Source organism: Hemitrygon akajei, chromosome 22 (assembly GCF_048418815.1).
Source record: "Hemitrygon akajei chromosome 22, sHemAka1.3, whole genome shotgun sequence".
Taxonomy (NCBI): domain Eukaryota; kingdom Metazoa; phylum Chordata; class Chondrichthyes; order Myliobatiformes; family Dasyatidae; genus Hemitrygon; species Hemitrygon akajei.
In genome coordinates this window covers 34,125,758-34,149,622 of record NC_133145.1, presented here as the reverse complement: position 1 = coordinate 34,149,622, position 23,865 = coordinate 34,125,758, and the positions used below count along the sequence as shown (strand labels likewise).

Sequence of the window (23,865 nt, the reverse complement as noted above, 5' to 3'; positions counted from 1 at the left end):
GTTGAACAATTTAATGAAAAAAAATTATAGTATTTCAATAGGAATGTGCTGTATGAAAAAAGGGTAGCTTGATTCTGTAGGTGGCACTTAATAAGGTTTATTTTAGCATTATACAGGTAAACTCCAAAAATGCAGCATGTTTATGAATTTGATGATGGGGGAACTGGCAGATTTTCTAGACAGTTATTTGTTATTTCTGTTAATAATACCCACAATTTTGTCATTCATCTTTTATTTTTTTCAATGTTACTGTGTATAATAAAGGATGTCCCAGTAAACCAGGTAAGTGGGAAAGGTACACGGAAACTAGGGTCCTGGCAAGTGAAAACATCAGATAGCCAATCAGAGTTTTACTGCATTTATAAGGAGAAGCACTGTCGACGTTTCGGGCCGAGACCCTTCATCAGGACTAACTGAGAGGAAAGATAGTAAGAGATTTGAAAGTAGTGGGAGGAGGGGGAAATGCAAAATGATAGGAGAAGACCGGAGGGGGTGGGATGAAGCTAAGAGCTGGAAAGGTGATTGGCTAAAGTGATACAGAGCAGGAGAAGGGAAAGGATCATGGGACCGGAGGCCTCAGGAGAAAGAAAGGAGGAGGGTGGGAAGCATCAGAGGGAGATGGAGAACAGGCAAACTAAATATGTCAGGGATGGGGTAAGAAGGGGAGGAAGGGCATTAACAGAAGTTAGAGAAGTCAATGTTCATGCCATCAGGTTGTTCCTCCAACCTGAGTTTGGATTCATTTTGACAGTACAGGAGGCCATGGATAGACATATCAGAATGGGAATGGGACGTGGAATTAAAGTGTGTGGCCACTGGAAGATCCTGCTTTCTCTGGCGGACCAAGCATAGGTGTTCAGCGAAACGGTCTCCCAGTCTGCGTCGGGTCTCACCAATATATAAAAGGCCACACCGGGATCACCGGACGCAGTATACCACACCAGCCGACTCACAGGTGAAGTGTCGTCTCACCTGGAAGGACTGTCTGGGGCCCTGAACTCCAGTGTGTGTAAGGGCAGGTGTAGCACTTGTTCCGCTTAACAAGGATAAGTGCCAGGAGGGAGATCGGTGGGAAGGGATGGGGGGGACAAGTGGACAAGGGAGTCGTGTAGGGAGCAATCCCTGCGGAAAGCAGAAAGGGGGGGGAGGGAAAGATGTGCTTGGTAGTGGGATCCCATTGTAGGTGGCGGAAGTTATGGAGAATTATACGTTGGACCTGGAGGCTGGTGGGGTGGTAGGTGAGGACAAGGGGAACCCTATCCCGAGTGGGGTGGTGGGCGGATGGGGTGAGGGTAGATGTGCGGGAAATGGGAAAATGCATTTGAGAGCAGAGTTGATGGTGGAAGAAGGGAAGCTCCTTTCTTTAAAAAAGGAAGACATCTCCTTCGTCCTGGAATGAAAAGCCTCATCCTGAGAGCAGATGCGACGGAGACGGAGGAATTGTGAGAAGGGGATAGCGTGCCCCTCCTCCCCTTCTTACCCCATCCCTGACATATTTAGTTGTTTGCCTGTTCTCCATCTCCCTCTGGTGCTTCCCCCCCCCCCCACTTTCTTTCTCCTGAGGCCTCCCATCCCATGATCCTTTCCCTTCTCCAGCTCTGTATCACTTTTGCCAATCACCTCTCTAGCTCTTAGCTTCATCCCACCCCCTCCGGTCTTCTCCTATCATTTTGCATTTCCCCCTCCCCCCATTACTTTCAAATCTCTTACTATCTTTCCTTTCAGTTAGTCCTGACGAAGGGTCTCGGCCCGAAACGTCGACAGTGCTTCTCCTTATAGATGCTGCCTGGCCTGCTGTGTTCTTTGTGTGTATTGTTTGAATTTCCAGCATCTGCAGATTTCCTCGTGTTTTACTGCATTTGCTACTTTGGCTGCTAGAGTAAGAGGAGACAATTTCATTCAAGAAGAGTACCTTTGCAGTTGTAGCCTCTGTCCAGACAATCAGATTCAGGTTTAATCTCACTGGCATATGTCATAAAATTTGTTGTTTAGCAGCAGCAGTATATTGCAGTACATAAGAATAAAAACTATAAGTTACAATAAGAAATTTAGAGATATTAAGTAAGTAGAGCAAAAAGAGCAAACAAAAGTGAGGCAGTATTCATGGGTTCATTGTCTGTTCAAAAAGCTGGCGGAATTTTTGGATCGTACTTTGCTGGGCCGTGCTGGGTGCTCAAATTCTTAAAGGATTGAACAGCCCAGACTTTCAGACACAACAACAGAGTCCAATCCTGGCGTAAATCCTCAGAATATGCATATGAAATATCCACTTATATCCAGCATCGGGTCAGGTACCAATGATTTCAATGGCAACAAAAATAGCTGAATTCAACTATTCAACCCAACTATGCACAGCAAGCACTTTCAAGCATTTCTTATAACTTTTTACAGCCAAAACTGGAGGAAGGACTTGATATGACAGGGATGACAGCTATCAAAGGCCAGCTTGGCATTTGGGACACATACCATCATCACTTTTCTGCAAAGTGCCCGGTTTCAGTTCAGACTGTGCTGCCTAACCCTGGAGTGTACAGTCCTGATGATGCTGGCATACCACATCAAACCAGCAAAGGAATGGTGAACTTTACACCTTACAGCTTCAAAGTACTTTGAAGCCTTTACTTGACAGATCCACGAAAAAATAAATGACTGGTTCAGTTGTTTCACAGGTCTGAGGTGCATGACAAACGCTAGGCATACTGCTCTCAATCTCTTAATTCTAAGGTCTTGTTTAAGCCTAACTAAAGACCAACAATAGTAAATATTCTAAGATGTTTCATAAGGATGAAAAAATTTAAAAACTAGCTTACAACTTTGTTAACTGTGTTCAGAACCATCTTAAAGAGGGAAAAGAGAAATAGTGAAGCAGTTTAGAAAGGCAAATCTAAATCTTACTGCAGAGTTTCAGGAACTTCTTGAATGAAAGATCCACTTGTTCACATTCAGTAATATATTCATGCCTCCCCCCAAAACCTGACAAACACCCAATGGAATCACAGGCTGCCTGTTTAAAATGAGTTGGACCTGTCTAGAGATTCCAGCTTTGCTGGCTGCCCCTGAACAAGGATAAGCAGCATTCTGAAAATGCTAGCAACACACACAAAATGCTGGAGGAACTCAGCAGGCCAGGCAGCATCTATGGAAAAAAGTACAGTCGATGTTTTGGGTCGAAACCCTTTGGCAAGACTGGACTGCAGTGATTCTGAAAATGCTGTTATGAACTTTCTAACGACATTACTTCAATGATGCTTAACTATCATGGACCTCCATAATCCTCCATTCTTACACCCAAGTGCATTGCACACCCACCTTGAGATGTTGGCAGCTGACTGTATGGTTGGCACCAGCAGAGAAATTCAGGAATGATCAAGAGCTTGAAATCTGGTATATACAGATATCTCAATGTAGGCATCCTCTCACCCTGGGATTTAAACCCACAATTCTAACTCAAAGGCAAACACTTCATTTTTGAGTATCTATGTCAAAGAAAAGTTTGATTTAATAAACATGCCTTATTTAAGTACATCCCAACACATCTACTACAAAAGAATGCTAATACTGGAAATCTGGAGTAACATACAAAGGACTGGAAGAATTCAGCGGGCCAGACAGCATCCATGGGGGGAAATGAGCAGCCAAGGTTCTGGGTTGAGGCCCTTCATCAGGGGAGGAAAGAAAAAGGAGAAAGTCAGAACAAAAACGTGGGTGAAAGAGATGGAGCAAGAACTGGCGGGTGATAGGTGGATCCCAGTGAGGGGGTTGATAGGGAGGTGAGAGAAGGAAGACAGGGGGCGTGATGTCAAAAGCTGGGAAGCGATAAGTGGAAGTAACAAAGGGCCAAAGAAGATGGAATCTGATAAAACAGTGGACCATGGAATAGAGGGAAAGAGATGGGGAGGGAAACCAGTGTGGGGGAGGGGTATATTTTGGTATAACACAGAAGGCCCTTCCAGCCCTTTGAGCTGTACCACACAGCAACCTCCAATTTAACTCTAGCTTAATCATAGGAGAATTTACAATGACTGATTTAACCTACCAACCAGTATGTCTTTAGACTGTGGGAGGAAACTGCAGCACCCAGAGGAAACCCACATGGTCACAGAAAGAATGCACAAACACCTTACAGACACTGGCGAAAATTGAACCCGGGTTGACGGTACTGTTAAGCTTTGCGCTAACGACTAGGCTACTGTGCCGCACCATACGTGTGGGTGATAGGCACATGGAGTGATCTGGGAGAGGAAAATGATAGGGTGTTGGGAACCAGTGGGTAAAAAAAGAGGATAGGACAGAAGGACAGAGAGGAGTGATTACTAGTGGAGAAATCAACATTCATGCTGTCAGGTTGGAGAGTACCAAGGTGTAATATTAGGTACTGTTCTTCTATTTTGCATCTAGTCTCAATTTGGCAGTGGATGAAGTCATAAACAGACAAGGCAGTGTGGGAATCGGAAGTGGAATTAAAATGGCTGGACAACAGAGATCACTGTTGATACAAACACTGTAGCTCAATTATCATACCATCCCACCTCACCCCATTCGTACTGCCACCATTTCTGCTCTTCAACATATCCAACAGAGAAGCTTTCAAGTGGATGCTGTTTGAAGTACAGAAAGAATCAATATGGCTGCGATCTGAATTTCAGAGTAGAAAGGTGTCATGTTTATACTTGAAGTACACCAGGAGTGTTTCAACACCAAAACTTCAAACAAAAAACTCATAGCTGCACATGCTAATGTCTAGGGAAATCAAAATTATTGGCAAACATCCCCCTTCTAATCCCTTGATGGGAGGGGAGTTGGAAATCACTGAAAAGTCACTGAAGATGTCTGGGTCTAGGGTATTGCCCCAACGAACTGCAGCAGTGATGAGGTGACTGACCTCCAACATTCCTCTGTGTGAGGAATGGCCAACCACTTGAATGATTGAGCCTTGACGCTCTGTCTTCACTTTGACCAGAATTGTTTGATGCCACAATTGGTCAAATCTTCCTCCTAGTGACAAGGGCAGTCTCTATCACTTTGCCTCTGGAATTCAGTTTTGTAGTCCATGTTTGGACCAAGGCTGTGCAGGAGGTATAGAGCCAACATATCCTGGCAAAGTTCAAACTGAGCAAAGTATTGGTGAATAAGGGGCACTTGATGGCGTAGTAGGTGACTCCTTCCATCACTTTACTGTTTGCAGTAAAACAATGATGACTTCTGGAGCAGAATGCTCATGGCAAAACTGGAACTAGGCATTGGGGAGCAATTTATTGGTGAGTAAATGCCCCTAAAAACCACGGTTGACAACAGCTTCCATCACTGTAAGATGGTTGAGACTAATAGATTAGATTTGACCAGCAGTCCACAAAAAAGCAGGGCAATTTTTGGGTAAATTTCCCAAACTGCCAGGTGTATGGCAGTGTTATACTCAACAGTAATGCTTAGTTAGAATCACAGCTGGTGATGGAACGCAGGTCATCAGTATTATACCCACAGTATTGTCTAGCTTCAGCCTTGACTTTACCATTCACATACAAGGCTGGTCACTATTGGAGTCTCTTTGGCTTCACTGCTAAACTGCCCACCACTATTCATGATTAGATATGGCGGGATCATGAAGCTGATGATAAGATTGCCTCATTCTGTCCATGATGCTGTTGGAATAAAGACAGTCCTATGTTGCAAATTTACCAGGTTGACAAATATTCAGTATGCTGGCCATCAGTTACAGATAATACATATTGATTCTGCGGATAAATTGTATCAGCAGAATCTAATTTATAGAAAGAATCAAATACTGACCTGCAAACTGTTGGTAATTTTCATAATCTTTGGAACATGGTACTTCAAAAAATTTTCCTTCTAAGATATCAGTCTGCCGAGCAAACACTTCTTTAGAATCGTTCTCGTCCAGATAATCCCAAAGCACAACCAAACAAAACACAGAAAGAGTAACTAATATCAGAACTGCAAACCACTTCCACCAGGTTGCTTGCTTGGATTTGTTCCTTTTGATACTGTAAATAAAGTAAAAAAATTTAACATATTATTAATTTGTAGGATAACTTGGGAGTTAACAGTTTCTACACAATTATCAAATACATAATGAATTTTATTAGCAATTCAAAATACTAAATTGTTTATCCACTTGTCACTAGTTTCTGAAATAGAAATACAACTACCGCATTTACAAAACAAGTAAATTGACATCCTAAATATCAATTTTTATGCCAATTGTCTGGAAACATTACATTGCTTCTAGAGCAAGACAACTCCACACAAAACTTTTAAGATAATTGAATATCCATGATTCTTCAGGGAATACTGCCAAGCACTGAGCATGCAAAAACCTATAAGGCCGGATATAAAAACTTTGCTCAGAGGGAATACTAAAGAAGAATCAGATTCAGGAAAGAGCTTTGAGTATTGAACTATAGATTTTATTGTATTCCTTTGTTCTACTGTGAACACCTGCAAGAAAATGAATCTCAGAGTAGTATACGGTGACTTTGATAAGGATCCCACCCGCCCTGCTCATGGACTGTTTTTCCCACTCCCATCAGAGAGGAGGAAGCATAGTGTTCACTACCAGGACCATCAGACTCAAAAACAGCTACTTTCCCCAAACAGTAAGACTGATCAACACCTCCACCCACTAACCCACCCCACCACCACTACTTTATCATTTCCTGTCAGTCACCTTATGTACAGACAATCCTGTACATAGCTTCACTTTATGGAGATACAATTAATCTATTTTGGTAGACAGTATATTTATTTATTTATTTAATCATTTTATTGTGGGTTTTTGTTGTGCTGCATTGGATCCAAAACAATTATCTCATTCTCCTTTACACAGATGTACTGGAAATGAGACTAAACAATCTTGAATAATAAATTTATAGAATCATAGAATCTACAGCAAATTACAGGCCCTTTGGCCCACTATCTTGTGTTAACCACATAACCTACTCTACAAACTGTCTAGAATTACCCTAACATAGAGCCCTCTATTTTTCTAAGCTCCATGTACCTACCTAAGATTCTCTCAAAAAACCCTATTGCATCCGCCTCTACCACTATAGCTGGCCCACCACTCTGTAAAAAACTTACCTCTGACAACCCCTTGTATCCACTTCCAAGCACCTTAAAACTGTGCCCCCACCCCCATGTTAGCCATTTCAGCCCTGGGGAAAAGCCTCTGGCTATCCACACGATCAATGCCTCTCATCAAATTTATTTTGAACTTTGGAATGATCACTGTTAAGAAGTATTCTCAAGTTATGTGATTATAGCAGATTCAGGCAGAGGTAGTCTTCAGTTCTTAATGTAAATTGTAAGCAGTAAATTGAGTTAAAAGCACAACTTTGCAAATAAACAATACTGTCTGTTTAGCACAGACTAAGAGGTATGGTTTGCAAAATCACAAACGAGATAATCTGCAGATGCTGGAAATTCGAGCACCACACACAAAATGCAGACTCTTCAAGAAACACACACAAAATGCTGGAGGAACTCAGCAGGCCAGGCAACATCTATGGAAAAAAAGTAGTCAATGTTTTGAGCTGAGACAGATCCTTTGGCACGACTGGAGCAAAAAAGCTAAGAAGTAGATTTAAAAGGTGGGGGGGGGGGGGAGGAAGGGGAGAGAAAAATACTAGGTGATAGATGAAATCTGGAGTGGGAAGGGTGAAGTAAGAGCTGGGAAGTTAATTGGTGAAAGAGACAGAAGGCCATGGAAGAAAAAAAATATGGAAGGACCACCAAAGGGAGGCGATGGGCGGGCAAGGAGATAAGGTGAGAGAGGGAAAAGGAAACGGGAAATGGTGAGGGGAGTGAGGGGGCATTACCAGAAGTTAAAGAAATCGATGTTCATGCCTCCAGGTTGGTGGCTACCCAAATGGAACATAAGGTGTTGTTCCTCCAACCCAAGTGTGGCCTCATCATGACAGTGGAGGAGGCCATGGATGGACATATCGGAATGGGAATGGGGTGTGGAATTAGAATGGATGGGCACTGGGAGATCCCACTTGTTCTGGCAGACAGAGCGAAGCCATCTCCCAGCCTCCATCAGGTCTCACCGATATACAGAAAGCCACACCAGGAGCACCATCCATTCATCCCTCCCACTGATCTCCCTCCTGGCACTTAGCCTTGCAAGCCTAACAAGTGTTTCACCTGCCCCTACACCTCCGTCCTCACTACCATTCAGGGACCTAAACAGTCCTCCCAGGTGAGGCGACCCTTCACCTGTGGGTCATTTTCTGTGTTCAGTGCTTCCGGTGAAGCTATTCAATTAAGGCATGATAAAACATCAGAATAAATAAATGCAGATATCTTAAGAAGGTTAAAGGATTCGAGAGGAAGGCAAAATTGGGGACACAAAAGACTTCCACTGGGTCACTATCACTCTGATCATTTCTAGAGAACCGTTTAGCCTGCATGTTCAGCTTTGAAATATCATGGCTTATCATTTATTTGGGCTTGTTAATGCGTTGATAAAGACTTGCTTAACAATAACACTCAGTCCTAGGGAGTATTGGATCAGTGTTCTCCATTCTGCCCCCTGTGAGTAAACTAAATCTTAGAACAGAAAACAAGCACCACAGGAACTCTGCCTGTGGACACAAAATAATCCAAACAGCAAACAGAATTCACTCGCAATTGCACCGGTTACATAACTGGCTCCTCTGCAACAGTTAAGGCTCGGTGTTGAAGGTCAGTGTGCTCGTAATCCTTATCAAATTATGCCACTTGAGCCATAATCATACACATTGCTGACAGCATGCCCATTCTACAAGTTTATTCAAGTCTTTCAAAAAGCCTGTTTTCTTTTTTGCTTTCTGCGGAGATTACTCTCTCAGGGACTCCTGGTCCCTTATTCCATCCCCGTCCCCAGCACTGACCACTGCAAACGTGGAAGGCGCAATATTTGTCCCTACACCTCCTCCCTCACCATCTAGGAACGTAAACAGCCCTTCCAAGTGAGGCAGAGATTGACTTGCACCTACTCCAAGCTCATCCATTGCAATTGGTACTCCTCTGCTTCCAGAATACCACGTATAGACAAGGCAATTGACAAAAAGCACTTGCATTAGCTTGATCATTATGCAAACCAGTCGCCCTATCATTGACTCCAGCTACACTTTCCACTACCTCAGAAAAAACAACTTCATGGACTTCCCCCACCCTTGTCATTATCTCTTCTTCTACACCCTCCTCCAAACCTCTGGCAGAATATGCAAGAGTTTAAAAGCTTGTACTACTAGATTCAAGGGCAGCTTCTATCTCACTATTATCAGACTTTTCAAAGGACCACTCTTTTGAACTGGCTCACTTTTAAACTCCATATCCACTTCATTGTGGCCTTGTACATTGTATTGTTACCCTGCATTACACTTTATCTACAACTGCATCACTATATTCTGCATTGTTTTCTTTCTGCTACTTCAAAGTGCTTGAAAATATCTTGATCTGCCTGGATGGCTCACGATAAAAAGTTTTTTGCTCTATCTTGATAAACATCTACACCCCAAGATTCTGAAAGAGGTGGCTGAAGAGATTGTGGAGGCATTAGTAATGATTTTTGAAGAATCAATATTCTGGCGTGGTTCTGGAGGACTGGAAAATTGCAGATATCACTCCGAGAAGGGAGAGAGACAGGAGAAGGTCAATAAAAGGCCAAATAGTCTGACTTCAGTGATTGGAAAGGTGTAGAAGTTGATTGTTAAGGATGTAGTTTCAGGGTACTTGGAGGCACATGATAAAATAAGCCAAAGTCAGAATGATTTCCTTAACGGAAAATATTGCCTGACAAATCTGCTGGTGGATGTTGTGTACTTGGATTTTCATAAGACCTTTGACAAGGTGCTGAACACGAGGCTGCTAAGAAGTTAAGAGCCCATGGCATTACAGGAAAGATACTAGCATAGATGGAGCATTGGCTGATTGGCAGGAGGCAAAGGGTGGGAATAAAGGGAGCCTTTTCTGTTAGGCTGCCAGTGACTAGTGGTGTTCCACAGGGGTCTGTGTTGGGACCACTTCTTTTTATGTTACATGTCAATGATTTGGATGATGGGATTGATGGCTTTGTGGCCAAGTTTGTGGATGATACAAAGATAGGTGGAGGGACAGGTAGTGTTGAGAAACCAGAGAGGCTGCAAGACTAAGACAGATTAGGAGAATGTGTACAGAAGTGGTGGCATCCGTTAGTCTCACGAGACCATGGATCTGCGCCTGGAATGGTTTCCAGGGCGCAGGCCTGGGCAAGGTTGTATGGAAGACCGGCAGTTGCCCATGCAGCAAGTCTCCCCTTTCCACGACACCAATGTTGTCCAAGGGAAGGGCAAGGGTCGATACAGCTTGGCACCAGTGTCGTGACAGGAGTTAACAGAACGAGGCTGAAGGCAACGTTGGACTGCCTTAGGGGCTCCAGCTCCAGATTTGTCCTCAAGATATACTCCCGAAGCCTTTCCCATGAGTGGGTATGGCCGCAAGGCAGCGGAGATTTGAAATCAGAGTTTTCCCTCTCTTTGATGGGACTGCCTTCCCAGGCTGACGAGCTCCATCTACCCAAAGAAGTAGCAGATGGAATATCAAGTCGTCAAGTCACTTTTATTGCTATTTCGACCATAACTGCTGGTACAGACATAGTAAAAATGAGACAACGCTTTTCAGGACCATGGTGTTACATGACACAGTACAAAAACTAGACTGAACTACGTAAAAAAAAACAACACAGAAAGCTACACTAGACTACAGACCTACCCAGGACTGCATAAAGTGCACAAAAACAGTGTAAGCATTACAATAAATAATAAACAGGACAATAGGGCAAGGTGGGTGTCAGTCCAGGCTTCGGGTATTGAGGAGTCTGATAGCTTGGGGGAAGAAACTGTTACATAGTCTGGTCGTGAGAGCTCGAATGCTTCGGAGCTTTTTCCCAGACGGCAGGAGGGAGAAGAGATTGTATGAGGGGGTGCATGGGGTTTCCTTCCTAATGCTGTTTCCTTTGCAGATGCAGCGTGTAGTGTAAATGTCTGTGATGGCGGGAAGAGAGACCCCGATGATCTTCTCAGTGTCGGCAATGCACTTCAGAAGAAATGAAGGCATAGACTATTTTCTAAATGGAAAAAAAATCAAAAATCATTGGTGTCCCCATCCAGGATTCCCTAAAGGTTAATTTGCAGGTTGAGCACACTCAATGAGCCAAATGGCTTAATTCTGCTCTGATAATAAAAAAACAATACCGGTGAATCCATTGTAAACCTCTACAGTAGTCACTCATTTGTAATGACCTGTGAACATCACTGCATGCCGTTCTGACAAGCAACCCTGATCAATGAATACGCATTACTGCTGATGCAGCAAAATTAATCTGCACTCCTACAGCATAATAGATGCAGTGAACACCTCTGACCATAAGGATTATGATCGCGAGACCCTATAAGAGACAAATGTAAAGATTTCCTGCAGCCATTGCATGTTCATTTATGACACGGAGCAATGTACAGTGCTGACCTTTTATGACCTCTAGCAATCTGACCGGCCCGTACGCAAAAGTATAAAAGTGCTCATTTTGACCCTTGTAGTTAGGTAAGTGCAATGGAGACCTGCGAACGGTTGTGGTAAGGCACAGATGCAACAACCCCCGACTAAACTGCCGACCCGTGCGGTAGCTGCGAGGTTTGACAGATCGCGACCGTCTGTGGGACGGAGCGGTGCCGGCCTGCGCGCTATCCAGACGTTACGAGCGCCCGCCCGCCCGCCCGCCGGTCTCCACCGGCCCGGGCCGGATGAGCGGGCACAGGCATGCGCAGTGGACGCGCGCAGAGCCCGGGACAGGAGCAGACGGTGACCCGGTGCGTAGGCGGCACCGCGATTGCGGTTAAACCCCCCAATTCCACGCTCACCCTGCCCCCTCCCCAGCCTTCCCAGCGCCGCTCCGCCTACCTGGGCCGGCCCTGGTCAGCGTGCGGACTGCGGCCTCCCCTTTCCTCTGCTTTTCTCGAACTTCCTCTGCGAAGCGCCGACATGGCGGGATGGGGGAGGGGAACGTCCCAGAACCGGGCGGGGACACAGGCGGGAGGGCAACGACTCTACACCGGCCTGGGATACAGGCGGCCGAGCTCCGGTACCAGGCCGAGGCGCGATGCTCTGCTGCAGCCTGAGGGCGGGGTTTCTCCCTTCGGAAACCACACGCTCGGTGCCAGCCCGGTCATCGCTGGGAATTCTGATAGTGGTCCGTCAATAAAGAGGGTTCTAATCGATTGGGGTGGGAGTATATTATTTCCTATTCCTTGCCTTGCTTACCCTGAGAAGGTAAGGTATCCTCCCATTTACTTGTGTTCTTGGACCTTTTGGGAAGCTTTAAATTGTATGGCTAGTGTTTAATCGCGTATTTGGACTGTTGGTGTATATCTGGCATGTTCTCGGAAGGAAAACAAATTGGGATTTCTTTTGTTGTCACATGCACTGAGACACCAGTACACTGCAAAAGTCTTAGGCACCTTTATAACTCGAGATTGTTGCACTGTACTGTATTTGTCAACGTAGAGCAGAGAGTGAGTTTGCAAAAACATTCACTCAGTGGCCACTTTCTTAAATGTAGGAGTGAAGCCTGGCGTGGTCTTCTGCTACAGCCCATCCACTTCAAGGTTTGACGTGTGCATTCAGAGATGCTCTGCACACTGCTGTTCTAACGCGTGGTTATTTTACTTACTGTTGCCATCCTGTTTACTTGAACCCATTCTTCTCTAATATGTCTCATTAACAAGACATTTTTGTCCACAGAATTGCCTCTGAATTGATTTTTTTTTTGTTTCTTATACCAATCTGTAATCTAGAGACTTGTTTGTGAAAATCCCCAGATGTCAGCAGTTTCAGATCTGGTACCCACAGTCAGATCACATTTCTTCTCCATTCTGATATTCGGTCTGAACAATAACTGAATCTCCTCCTCTTCTTCCTCCTCTTCTATTTCCGGCAGTTTAGACACATCTAGGCATATTACTGCCCTCCACAGGATGTATAATTAATCTCATTAGCTAGCAGTGCCGCAAACTGCTTTTCTTTCCTAATTTTGCCACATGGTTTCCAAGTAATTACATTCTCAATTACATTGATTACATCTGCATTATTTGTAAGACTTAAATCTTCTTGTTTAAGAATACTAATTACTGCATGCTTAACTTTTAATAATTGCCGTTTTTCTAGTCTGCCATTTCCAATTTTTTCTTTACTTGAATTATAGCCTGTAGTTGTTTACTGAGATCTCAAAGTTCAATTGTTTCCATGTTTTCATTTTATAATCTTGTGTAGACAATTCACTTTGCAACAATTCATTTTCCTTTTGTGACTTTTTAAATAAGTTCTTCCATTTTCCAATCTCTTTTCCAACTCACAGCTGTTCTTATTGAGTACTTCTATTTGTTGTTGGAGTTCTGCACAGTCACCCTGGGTTTCAATCATGTTTCTTGTATACATAAAACCTGGGGTTTTCTTTAAGTTCTGATACACATTTTGTAAATTCTTGACCATTTGCAATAAGACACCTTGCATTCCATTGTGTAATATCTACTGCTATTAATATCCCGCCTCCCTTGCCTGTGAACTGTTTGATTCTCCATTCAGCATTTCTTCGACTACTTCCCCACCTAAGCCCTGTAATACCAGGATATTTTTTCTGCAGACTTGACTATAATAATTTTTTTCAGTTCTTTTGTAACTGAACCTCTTGACCATGTCTGCATGCTTTTATACATTGAGTTGCTGCCATATGATTGATTAGATATTTGCATTAATGAGCAGGTGTACCTAATAAAGTGGCCACTGAGTATATCATATTTGTCTTGCCTGTTATCTTAGTGAATTATTTCTCTTATCTTGCAGTGCATCTGTAAGCACTGATTCATGTGCAAGTCCACAATCATAGCAAGGTTTTAGTTTGTCAGCTTGAAACATGAACACTTTCCCTATGATGTATAAAACCTAGGCATCAATTAAAGATTACTTTCAATATTTTGGGTTAGAAAATTGGTCATAATGTATTTGTGCTCCATTTTATCATCTGATAGAGAATTGTTTCAAAGTCTGTAATACTCAATTGAATGTGGAACTATCAACTAGCTAATTGGTATAATAGTGCAAATTTCAATATTATTCCTTGAATATTTAAAAGACTAACAACATTTTTGAAGGATTTGCTGGAGCCGTGAATTGTGCACAAGGCCATGTTTTGTACAATTTGGATGAAAGTAAGCCAACGCATGAAAGTAATTTAATTTTATTTCCTTCAGGTGGTATATTGCCCTAAATTGGTTGAAAAATGGCAGATGGTCAAGGGGATAAACCAATGGAAGCGGATGTTAAAATGCAAAAACCTCCAGAGTTAGGTTTAAAACTAGTTCATCTGGATTTGAAAGGAGCGCCACCTAAAATCTCCTACTTACGTGAGGTACTTTAATAAGCAGAATGATGGATTTCTTTTATTTAATAATGACTTAGTATAACAAAAGATCACTCTAAACTTCAAGAAGTTAGTTATTGTTATGTTTGGGCAGTGAAAGATGTCATCTGATTGATGAAACAGTATTTAAAATGTGGTATCAAGTTTTGGGTGTATTAAGTCCTAGAGAGGATTGGATGAGAAGGTTACTTATTTTAACAGTTTTATGTACGATAGATTAGAGGAATTGGGGCTCTTTTCATTTGAAGTAAAGAACACTATCTTGATGTCAATAAAATGATGGTTTATTTTAGTACTGATATAAGGGAGATATCCTATGTGGAAACGTTCAGTATTTTTGGCCAATGCTCATTCAAGTTTATAAGAATGAGAGATCGTAATGAGACGTAATGATTTGCAGGGGATTGGTAAGTAGATCAGAAAAAGCTGTTGAAGCTAGCTGGAGTATCTAGAACAATGGAATATAGTCTCAGTATAAGGAGTATTGATATTTAAACTGAGAGCAGGTAACAAACCTTCACGCAAAATGAAGTAAATCTTTGGATTTTTAAGATTTCAGAGGCTTGTGGATGCTCAAATGTTGATTATATTTGGTGCTTACACTTTTAAAATGAGTTATATAAATATTTAAACTGCTAGAAAGATATGGAACAAAGTACTTGGTAGAATCCTTCAATGCTGCAAAGTTCTAAGATTCTAGTAATTAATTTGACACAGTAAAATAAAATATAACTGAGTAATATTTGAGTGTTTAAGAAAGTGTTGTTATGGGCAACTACTCGTCAGCTGTGATTAGACTGTAGATAAAACTGCAAGTCAAGTCACCATTCGAAGTGTAAAGGCTGATGTCCTGCCTTAGAAACGATAGGAAAGAGAGTACATTGGGCACGTTGGTTAATGTTCTGCTCTGATTGCTAATTTAATCCTCACTGCATTAGATAAAACAGGCTGAAGTAAATACATTTTATATGCAATAAAACTACAGTAATCTGAATGTTATTGTTATAAGATCGGAATCTTAAAAATGTTCTCTTTCTAATGTTAAAAGGTACTTTAGAATATAGGACAGTTCAGCACAGTACAGACTCTTAAGCCCACTAAGTTGTACTGTCCTTTTAACCTACTCCAAGATCATTAACCCTTTCCTCCAACATCACCCATAACCTTCATTTTTCTTTCATCAATATGCTAAAGTTTCTGCCATTTCTTTTCTAAAATAACGGTAAAATTAAGTCAGAATCAGGTTTTAATTATCACCAGCATGAGTTGAAATTTGTTAATTTAGTAGCAGCAGTTCAATGAACTACATGATATAGAAGAAAAAAAATAAAGTAATAAATAAATATTATTTAGCATACTTTATACAGTATATGCATATCGAATAGATTAAAAATTGTGCAAAAAAATCTTTTTATGAAAAGTGAGGTAGTGTGCAAGGTTCAATGTCCATTTAAGAATTGGATGCAAAGGGGAAGAAGCTGTTCCTGAATCACTGAGTGTGTGCCTTCAGGCGTCTGTACCTCCTACCAAATGGTAACAGTGAGAAAAAGGCATGCCTGGGTTCTGGAGGCCCTTGTTAATGGATGCTGCCTTTCTGAGATACCACTCCTTGAAGATGTACTGTACTGGGTACTTTGGAGGCTAGTACCCAAAATGCTGCTAACTAAAATTACAACACTCTGCAGTTCTTAGTTCTGTGCAGTAGTGCCCCCCACCCCCCCAATACCAGACAGTGATGTAACCCATCAGAATGCTCTCCATGGTACTTTTATAGAAGTTTTTGAGTGTATTTGCTGACATAACCAAATCTCTTCAAACTCCTAATAAAGTATTGCCACTGTCTTTCCGCCTTTATAACTGTATAAGTTTGTTGGGACCAGGTTAGATCAACACCTAGGAACTTGAAACTGCTCACTCTCTCCATTTCTGATCCCTCTGAGGATTGGTATGTGTTCCTTCGTCTTACCCTTCCAGAAGTCCACAATCAGCTCTTTGTCTTACTGACGCTGAGTGCCAGGTGATTGCTGTGGTACCATTATACTAGTTGGCATATCTCAGTCCTGTATGCCCTCTCGTCACCACCTGAGATTCTACCAATAATGGTTGTATCATCAGCAAACTTATAGATGGTATTTGAGCTATGCCTAGCCACACAGTCATGGGTATATAGAGAGTAGAGCACACTCCTGAGGTACACCAGTGTTGATCGTCAGTGAGGAGGAGATGTTATCACCAGTGTGCACAGTTTGTGGTCTTCTGATTAGGAAGTCGAGGATCCAGTTGCAGAGGGAGGTACAGAGCCCAAGGTTCTGCAACTTCTCCATCAGGATTGTGGGAAGGATGGTTTTAAATGCTAAGCTATAATCAATGAACAGCATCCTGACATAGGAGTTTGTATCTAGGTGGTCTAAATCCGTGGGAAGAGCTATTGAGATTGCATTTACCGTTGATCTATTGTGGCAATAGGCAAATTGCAACAGGTCCAGGTCCTTGCTGAAGCAGGAGTTCAGGCTAGTCATGACCAACCTCTCAAAGCATTTCATCACTGTAGATGTGGATGGCTAGATCTATGGCATTCAAGTCTGCCTGTACCAGAAAACCAGGTATGATCTGTGAAAGGGGTATTTCTAGGGTGAAGAGACAATTTTGAATGAGGTTGGAGGGGACATCAGATGCACAACTCTGGCAGGTCTTGCAAGACATTACTTCCTACAAGGTGAAACTGAATAGCTTGAATGGCAGTGATGCTTCACTACTAGAAGAACTCAATGCCTTCTATGCCTGCTTTGAAAGGGAGAATACAACTGCAGCTGTGAGGATCCTTGCTGCACCTGATGACCCTGTGATCTCTGTCTCAGAGGTCGATGTTAGGCTGTCTTTGAAAGAGAGTGCTGCAGTCTTCAGTTTCTGCCTACACTTGGGGAGTAGAAGTACAGCCAGGTGATCAGACTTCCCAAAGTGAGGGCATGGAATAGCACAGTAGCTATTCTTGATGGTGGTGTAGCAATGGTCCAGTGTGCTGTTTCCTCTGACATTGCAAGTGATCTGTTGATGGTAATTGCTCTAGTGATTTTTTTTTCCAGACTGGACTGGTTAAAATCTCTCAAAACAATGGTGAAGGCGTTAGGATGCACTGTTTCATGCATGTTGATCCCATTACTCAGATCATCTAAAGCCTGACTGATATTGACCTCAGGTGGAATGTATACTGCTACCAAAATGACCCTGGAGAACTCCCGTGGTAGGTAAAAAGGACGGCACTTAAGTGCTGGATATTCCAGGTCTGGTGAGCAGAATTGGGACAGTACTGGTATATTTGTACACCAAGAAGAGTTGATCATTAGGCATACCCCTCCACTTCTGCTTTTGGGAGACTCTATAGATCTTTCCTGATAGCGTATAGTGAACCCATCAAACTGAATCACTGCATCCAGTATGGAAGGGGTTAACTAGGATTCCATGAAACAAAGGACACACGCAGTCCTAATGTCTCTCTGATTCAGCACCCTAGCTCTGAGATCATCGATTTTATTCACCAGAGACTGCACATTTGCCAGCAAGATAGTCGGATTTTGGAAGTTTAAAACCCTGTTTCCTTAAACGCACTTGTAACTTAGCCCACTTGTAAATGACTTACCCCACTTTTCTCTATTGTTTAAGATATCAAAACATTACAGGAAAGATTTGTTGAACAGAATTTTAACATGTCATAGTCCAAACTTTTTTGATTAAGGCTTTCCGATTATAGAATGAAGCAGGTCCATTGCAGACTTTCTTTTTGTAGATCTTTCCTCTGTTTGCAGACCTTGGTGCAGATGGTATTCTCCTGGAGTATGAAGATATGTTTCCGTATGAGGGAAAGTTACAAGTTTTAAAGTCTCCAAATGCTTACAGGTGACTGTTATACAAGTACAATAATGTTTTGTTAGTAGAAACAATTTTTTTCTGCTTTACCATAAAATAGCGTAGTAAAGCAAAGCAACATCTTGCAACTAAAAAAGAGATTACAAATAAAATGTGTTTTAAAATGTGAAATTAATTCAACACAAAATTAATTCCAATTGTTTAAATTACTACATTCTTTCATAAAACAAGGTCTCATTCCTCTTTGCAATGCATTATGTTATGAACCCCGTAACTGGGTCACTTACCAGCAAAGATAGAGAGGTCCGTTGAAGTCTGATGGTACTATTTTTAGCAGGATTTATTAGTAAAAATACACAAAAATAATATCAATGCAAACATACAGATAATATACGTCATCAATACTAAATCTAAAAGTGCGGGTATAATAATAATAAGAAAATAGCTCTATCGTTGTCTAGGGGATAATGTATTGTCCGATGGAAATTAAAAAGTCACTCAGTTCATTCAGGCTGCAGTCTTTTGGTTGGAGAGAGAGAGATTTTTAGGAACTTGCCGGCTTTCCTTTTTTTATGATTTTGATCTGTCAGAAGTCCCATTGGTGTGGCCGTTCACTTGTGGCCTCTCCTTTAGCTAAGCCATTCTTCCGTGATGAGCCTGCTACCCTGGCAAGGGAGGACGCACACGGGCCCTCACCGGCGTTCGCTATAAAACGCTGTCACTGGCTTTCCAGCGTTTCTCCTGGTGCGTCTAAAGGGGTTGTTCCCCAGACCCTCTTTTATCCTTACTCACGGGGTCTCAGATGTCAATCAGGTTGGGATGATGCAATCCCTCAACCAGACCACTCTGGTCATCCCCTGAGGGGCTTCAATGAATAGTACAGTACTCAATACACAATTCCATCTCCAAGAGACAATAGCCATTATCAGGGGTTTTGTTATCGCTGAGGCCAGGACACATTCCAAAACCTTCTGGATTCTTTCTCGTTTCCTGGGTCCCAGACCCGAATTAATAGCGATCTTGCGATTCTCAAAAAGGAGGGGGCGACTTTGTACCCTTCTGCCCCTCAGAGTTGTGGCACATTCGTAACAATTAGGGTTATAGAAACATGGAACTTTACAGCACAGAAACAGGATGTTCGGCCTGTCTCGTCTGTGCCAAACTGTTAATCTGTGTATTTCCATCATGTACCTATCCAAATTTCTCTTAACTGTTGAAATGGAGCCCACCTTCTCCACTTCCACTGGCAGCTCATTCCACGCTCTCACCACCCTCTACTACCATTCTCTGGTTTCTCACGCAAAGCTAATTTACTACCTCATCCTGAATGTTCTTGACCAATCTCCCATAAAGGACCTTGCCAAAGTGTTTATTGTCATAACTGCATGCAGATCACATCACCACAAGCCACCTTAGAAGTAGCACAGCTTGCATAACTCATATGTCCCGGAAGCTGTATACTAGCAATTATGTGATCTGCCAGGTGTGAGTGATGTCTGTTTTCTCAGTATTCTATGACATGGACTCTGGTTGCCCCTCCACTTCCTTGCACTTTATACATTGTGGATTTCTTTAGTAAAATCAGTTACACTGTGTTAGCAACCCTTCTTTCTTTAATTGCAAATAATAAGTAAGTTACTATTTCATCCTTCTGTGTTTCCTTTCCTAAAAATGAATTATTGTATTTAAATGCTCATGAAGCAGATGGACTAATTGATTTCCTGATGAGACTGTGTTATAATATGAATATGTTCATAGGCACATAAAAAAACTTCAAAACACATGTTCTCAAATCTATGTCTCCCATTTATATTTTGTCCAGTTTCTTTGAGATGTACAAACAATAAGACCCAAGCTGTAGTGCTTAATATGAAATTGAGTGTATGGTAACTATTGAGGGATAAGTGGTATAAAGTAAATTTACTGGAGAATTTAATAAATCCTTTCCTTTTAGTTAAGAATTAGATACTCAACTGCTCTATCATTCGTATGCGTGGATAAATTGCACCTTCCAAAACGAAAAGTAGCAGATTAGACGGTTAGTACAAACGGTTAAACATAGCGGAAAGCCGTGGTCTATTCTGGAGCAGGCATGCAGCAAAGTCACATGTCAGTGATTGTGTGAAATACCTATAGAGGTCTTGCATGTTTCGTCTATGAAGCAGATTGTCTCATTATTCTTTTGCAGGTTATTTAACAATTTAATTAAGTTCAACCAGCTCTGTTGGAGATAGGAACTGAGAAGTTATGTTGAACTATATTATGTATGAATTTTCAATAAAGAAATGCTTTCTACATTGCAGTCCTTCAGACATCAAAGATCTTATGGTTCTGGCCAAGACACTAAAGTTTGAAATAATTCCATTAGTGCAAACCTTCGGCCACATGGAGGTGAGTTTAGAGGCAAAAGAAAATGTAAAGGTATTTGTGGCCACAAGCCAGAGTGTATTGCAGCAGGGCCCAGGTCCTAGTGTAGGGCATCACCTGGTGTTTGGGTGATTTTAAACACCAACTGAGATAGACTGAAAAGGCAAGTGTCAGGACCAGAAGTGAGCTTTGGGCTGATTCTGCTCACTCTTTAGTGAAGTTTACTCCACTGCAAGACACAGGCTGTGAGACTGCTCTGGGTCCTCTGCGCTTCGTGTCTGCAAGCTTTACAGCAATTTGCACCACTGTGATGAACTGAAACTGAGGTTATGTGCCTGCTCTGGGTCTATGGGCTCAATTTGGTTCTGAATACAGTTGTTTGGTTTTATTGTTTGCATGATTTGTGTTTTTGTCCTCTGTCTCTGCATTGGGTGTGGGTCTTTTTTTTAATTGGGTTAATTTGGGTTTCTTACTTCGTGGCTACCTGTAAGCAGAAAACTCCCAAGTTTGTATAATTTATACATACTTTGATAATAACGTACTTTGAAACTTAGTAAAATTTACAAAAACTTTTTTAAAAATTACTGACAGAGTGTTTAAGAAATTATTAACACAAATCTTAAATCAGTTTCCTGTTTATTTACAATTAAATTACTGAAGGAAATGAGGAAATATTTATAAAATGACACTTAATTTTATCATGGTAGTATTTAAAAATGGTATATAAGAGTAATATTGGTCAAAGCATCTACCGGTAAGTAGAGATTGTAGAAACACTTTCAAATATTGAATTATCTTTGATATATTCAGTAGTTGTACATTTGATCAATGAAAAGTTGATAATTTACTATTTCATTGTCTAAGTTTTGAATTTCGGTTCATACTTTCAAGTGCAGGAAGTCTAGATTTATCAAATAACTTAACTCTGTATCTGACACTTGGCACTTTTGCTGAACTCCAGAGAATTATTTTTCAGGCAGTGCACTGGTCAGACCTGCATTCACCTGCATCATTCTAAGCCTGTGAATAGAGGACATAGGAAGCTCTAATTTCTTTTTCATTATTTTGCTTTAGTTTAATTGTATCGTGTTTAATTATAATTTTTTGTTTTTAATTTTATTTAGAATTTTTAAATATTAGAAAATTGTTTACTTCAACTCTTGGTAATAATCTGAATTCAACATCTCTGAAAATATATCAGAACTTTAAAGCAAGCCAGGTCTTGCCTATCTGCAGCCCAGTTGCTGTTCAGTCACTGGATTCAAGGGCCAGCAGGGTGAATCTCCACATCCAGCTTAAATAAGTTTAAACTATCAAGCATTCAAAATAGAAATTCAAGGTGGGGGAGGTCAATTCAGCTTGATCTTGCTCATTGAGAAATACAAATAAATTATGAGAGAAAAATGTAATTAAAATGACTTCTTTGTTGTTATACTGGCATTGATATTCTTTTTTTTTTAAACTTGTTCCTACAGTTTGTACTTAAACATAAAGCTTTTGCTCACCTTCGTGAAGTGAAAGTATTCCCTAACACTCTCAATCCACACAAAGAAGAGTCTATGGAATTAGTAAAATCCATGATTGACCAGATAATGGCAATACATAACAACGTAAAATGGATACACATTGGATCAGATGAGGTAATGATACTGGTCTTAGTTTATTATTGTCGTATACACCTAGATACTGCAAAAAGCTTTGTTTTGTTTGCCACCCTGATGAATCATGCCATACTTAATTATATTGAAGAAAAAAGTTAGCAATGCAGAATATAATATTGTACTTTGTAGGAAAAATGCAGTGCATGTTAACAAATAAAATGCAAAGCTGATGAAGGCAAGGTAGTGGATGTTGTCTACATGGACTTCAGCAAGGCATTTGTCAAAAAGTTTCAATCACATGGTATTCGAGATGCGGTAGTAAATTGAATTAGACATTGGCTTTGTGGGAGAAGCCAGAAAGTGATAGTAGATGGTTACCTCTGACTGGAGGCTTGTGACTAGTGGAATGCTGCAGGGATCAGTGCTCGGTCTGTTGCTGTTTGTCTTCTATAGCAGTGATCTGGAAGATGATGATGATATGGTTAAAACAACACATACAAAATGCTAGTGGAACACTGTAGGCCAGGCAGCATCTATAAGGAGAAGCACTGTCGACGTTTCGGGCCAAGACCCTTCGTCAGGACGACGACAGTGCTTCTCCTTATAGATGCTGCCTGGCCTGCTGTGTTCCACCAGCATTTTGTGTGTGTTGTTTGAATTTCCAGCATCTGCAGATTTCCTCGTGGATGATGTGGTTAACTGGATTGGCAAATATGTGGATTCTTCCAAGAACGGGGGTGTAGTGGACAGCAAGGAAGACTTTCAAAGCTTGCAGCAGGATCTGGATCAGCTGCAAAAATGGGCTGAAAAATGGCAGGTGGAATTTAATGCAGATAAGTGTGAGATGCTGCACTTCGGGAGGGCCAGCCAGGATAGGTCTAACACAGCCAGCCGTGGGGTACTGAGGACTGGTAGAACAAAGGGATATGGGAATACAGGTCCATAATTCCTTGAAAGCGGCATCACAGGTAGATAGTCATAAAGAAGGCTGATGGTACATTGGCCTTCATAAATTAAAGTATTGAGTGCAGGAGTTTAGATGTTATAAGATGTTGGTGAGGCCTAATTTGGAGTATTGTTTGCAGCTTTGGTCACCTACCTACAGGAAAGATGTAAATAAGATTGAAAGGAGTACAGAGAAAATTGTACAGAAAGGAGTACAGAGAACCTGAGTAATAAGGAAGATTGAATAGTTTTCAACTTCATTCCCTAGAATGTAGAAGATTGTGGGAAAACTTGATAGAGATGTACAAAATTATGAGGGGTATAGATAGATAGGGTGAATGCAAGCAAGCATTTTCCGCTGAGGCCATGGGTTAAGGGTGAAAGGTGAAATGTTTAAGGGGAACATTGGGAAACTCAGAGGGTGGTGAGAGAGGAATGAACTGCCAGTGCAAGTGCTGGATGCAATTTTAATTTCAGTGTTTAGAGAATGTTGGATAGGTACATGGGTGGGAGGGGTATGGAGGGTGATGGGAGTAGGCAGATTAAATGGTTTGCATAGTGTAGATGGGCCAAAGGGCCTGTTTCTGTGCTGAAGTCTTCTATGACTCTAATTGCGACAACAAAGTAAGTTGGAAG

The 23,865-nt window shown here is 41.6% G+C and overlaps 2 protein-coding genes across 6 annotated transcripts in view; one reads left to right on the top strand and one right to left on the bottom strand.

Moving 5' to 3' along the window:
• The window catches only part of ogfod3 (2-oxoglutarate and iron dependent oxygenase domain containing 3), a 120,854-nt gene extending 108,667 nt beyond the window's left edge, over positions 1–12,187 (bottom strand). The window contains exons 1-2 of the mRNA XM_073025971.1: positions 11,938–12,187; positions 5,788–6,002 (exon numbers count right to left, since the gene is read on the bottom strand). Coding sequence (XP_072882072.1) covers positions 5,788–6,002; positions 11,938–12,020 — 298 coding nt within the window. The 5' untranslated portion in view covers positions 12,021–12,187. The remainder of the gene's footprint in view (positions 1–5,787; positions 6,003–11,937) is intronic.
• Positions 11,411–23,865, top strand: part of LOC140714615 (hexosaminidase D-like) — a 31,671-nt gene continuing 19,216 nt past the window's right edge. The window contains exons 1-5 of one of the 5 annotated variants that reach the window (XM_073025966.1): positions 11,411–11,580; positions 14,283–14,440; positions 18,237–18,346; positions 20,620–20,707; positions 22,159–22,323. In XM_073025966.1, coding sequence (XP_072882067.1) covers positions 14,312–14,440; positions 18,237–18,346; positions 20,620–20,707; positions 22,159–22,323 — 492 coding nt within the window. In that variant the 5' untranslated portion in view covers positions 11,411–11,580; positions 14,283–14,311. The other 4 variants (XM_073025967.1, XM_073025964.1, XM_073025965.1 and 1 more) reach the window with 4 other exon arrangements.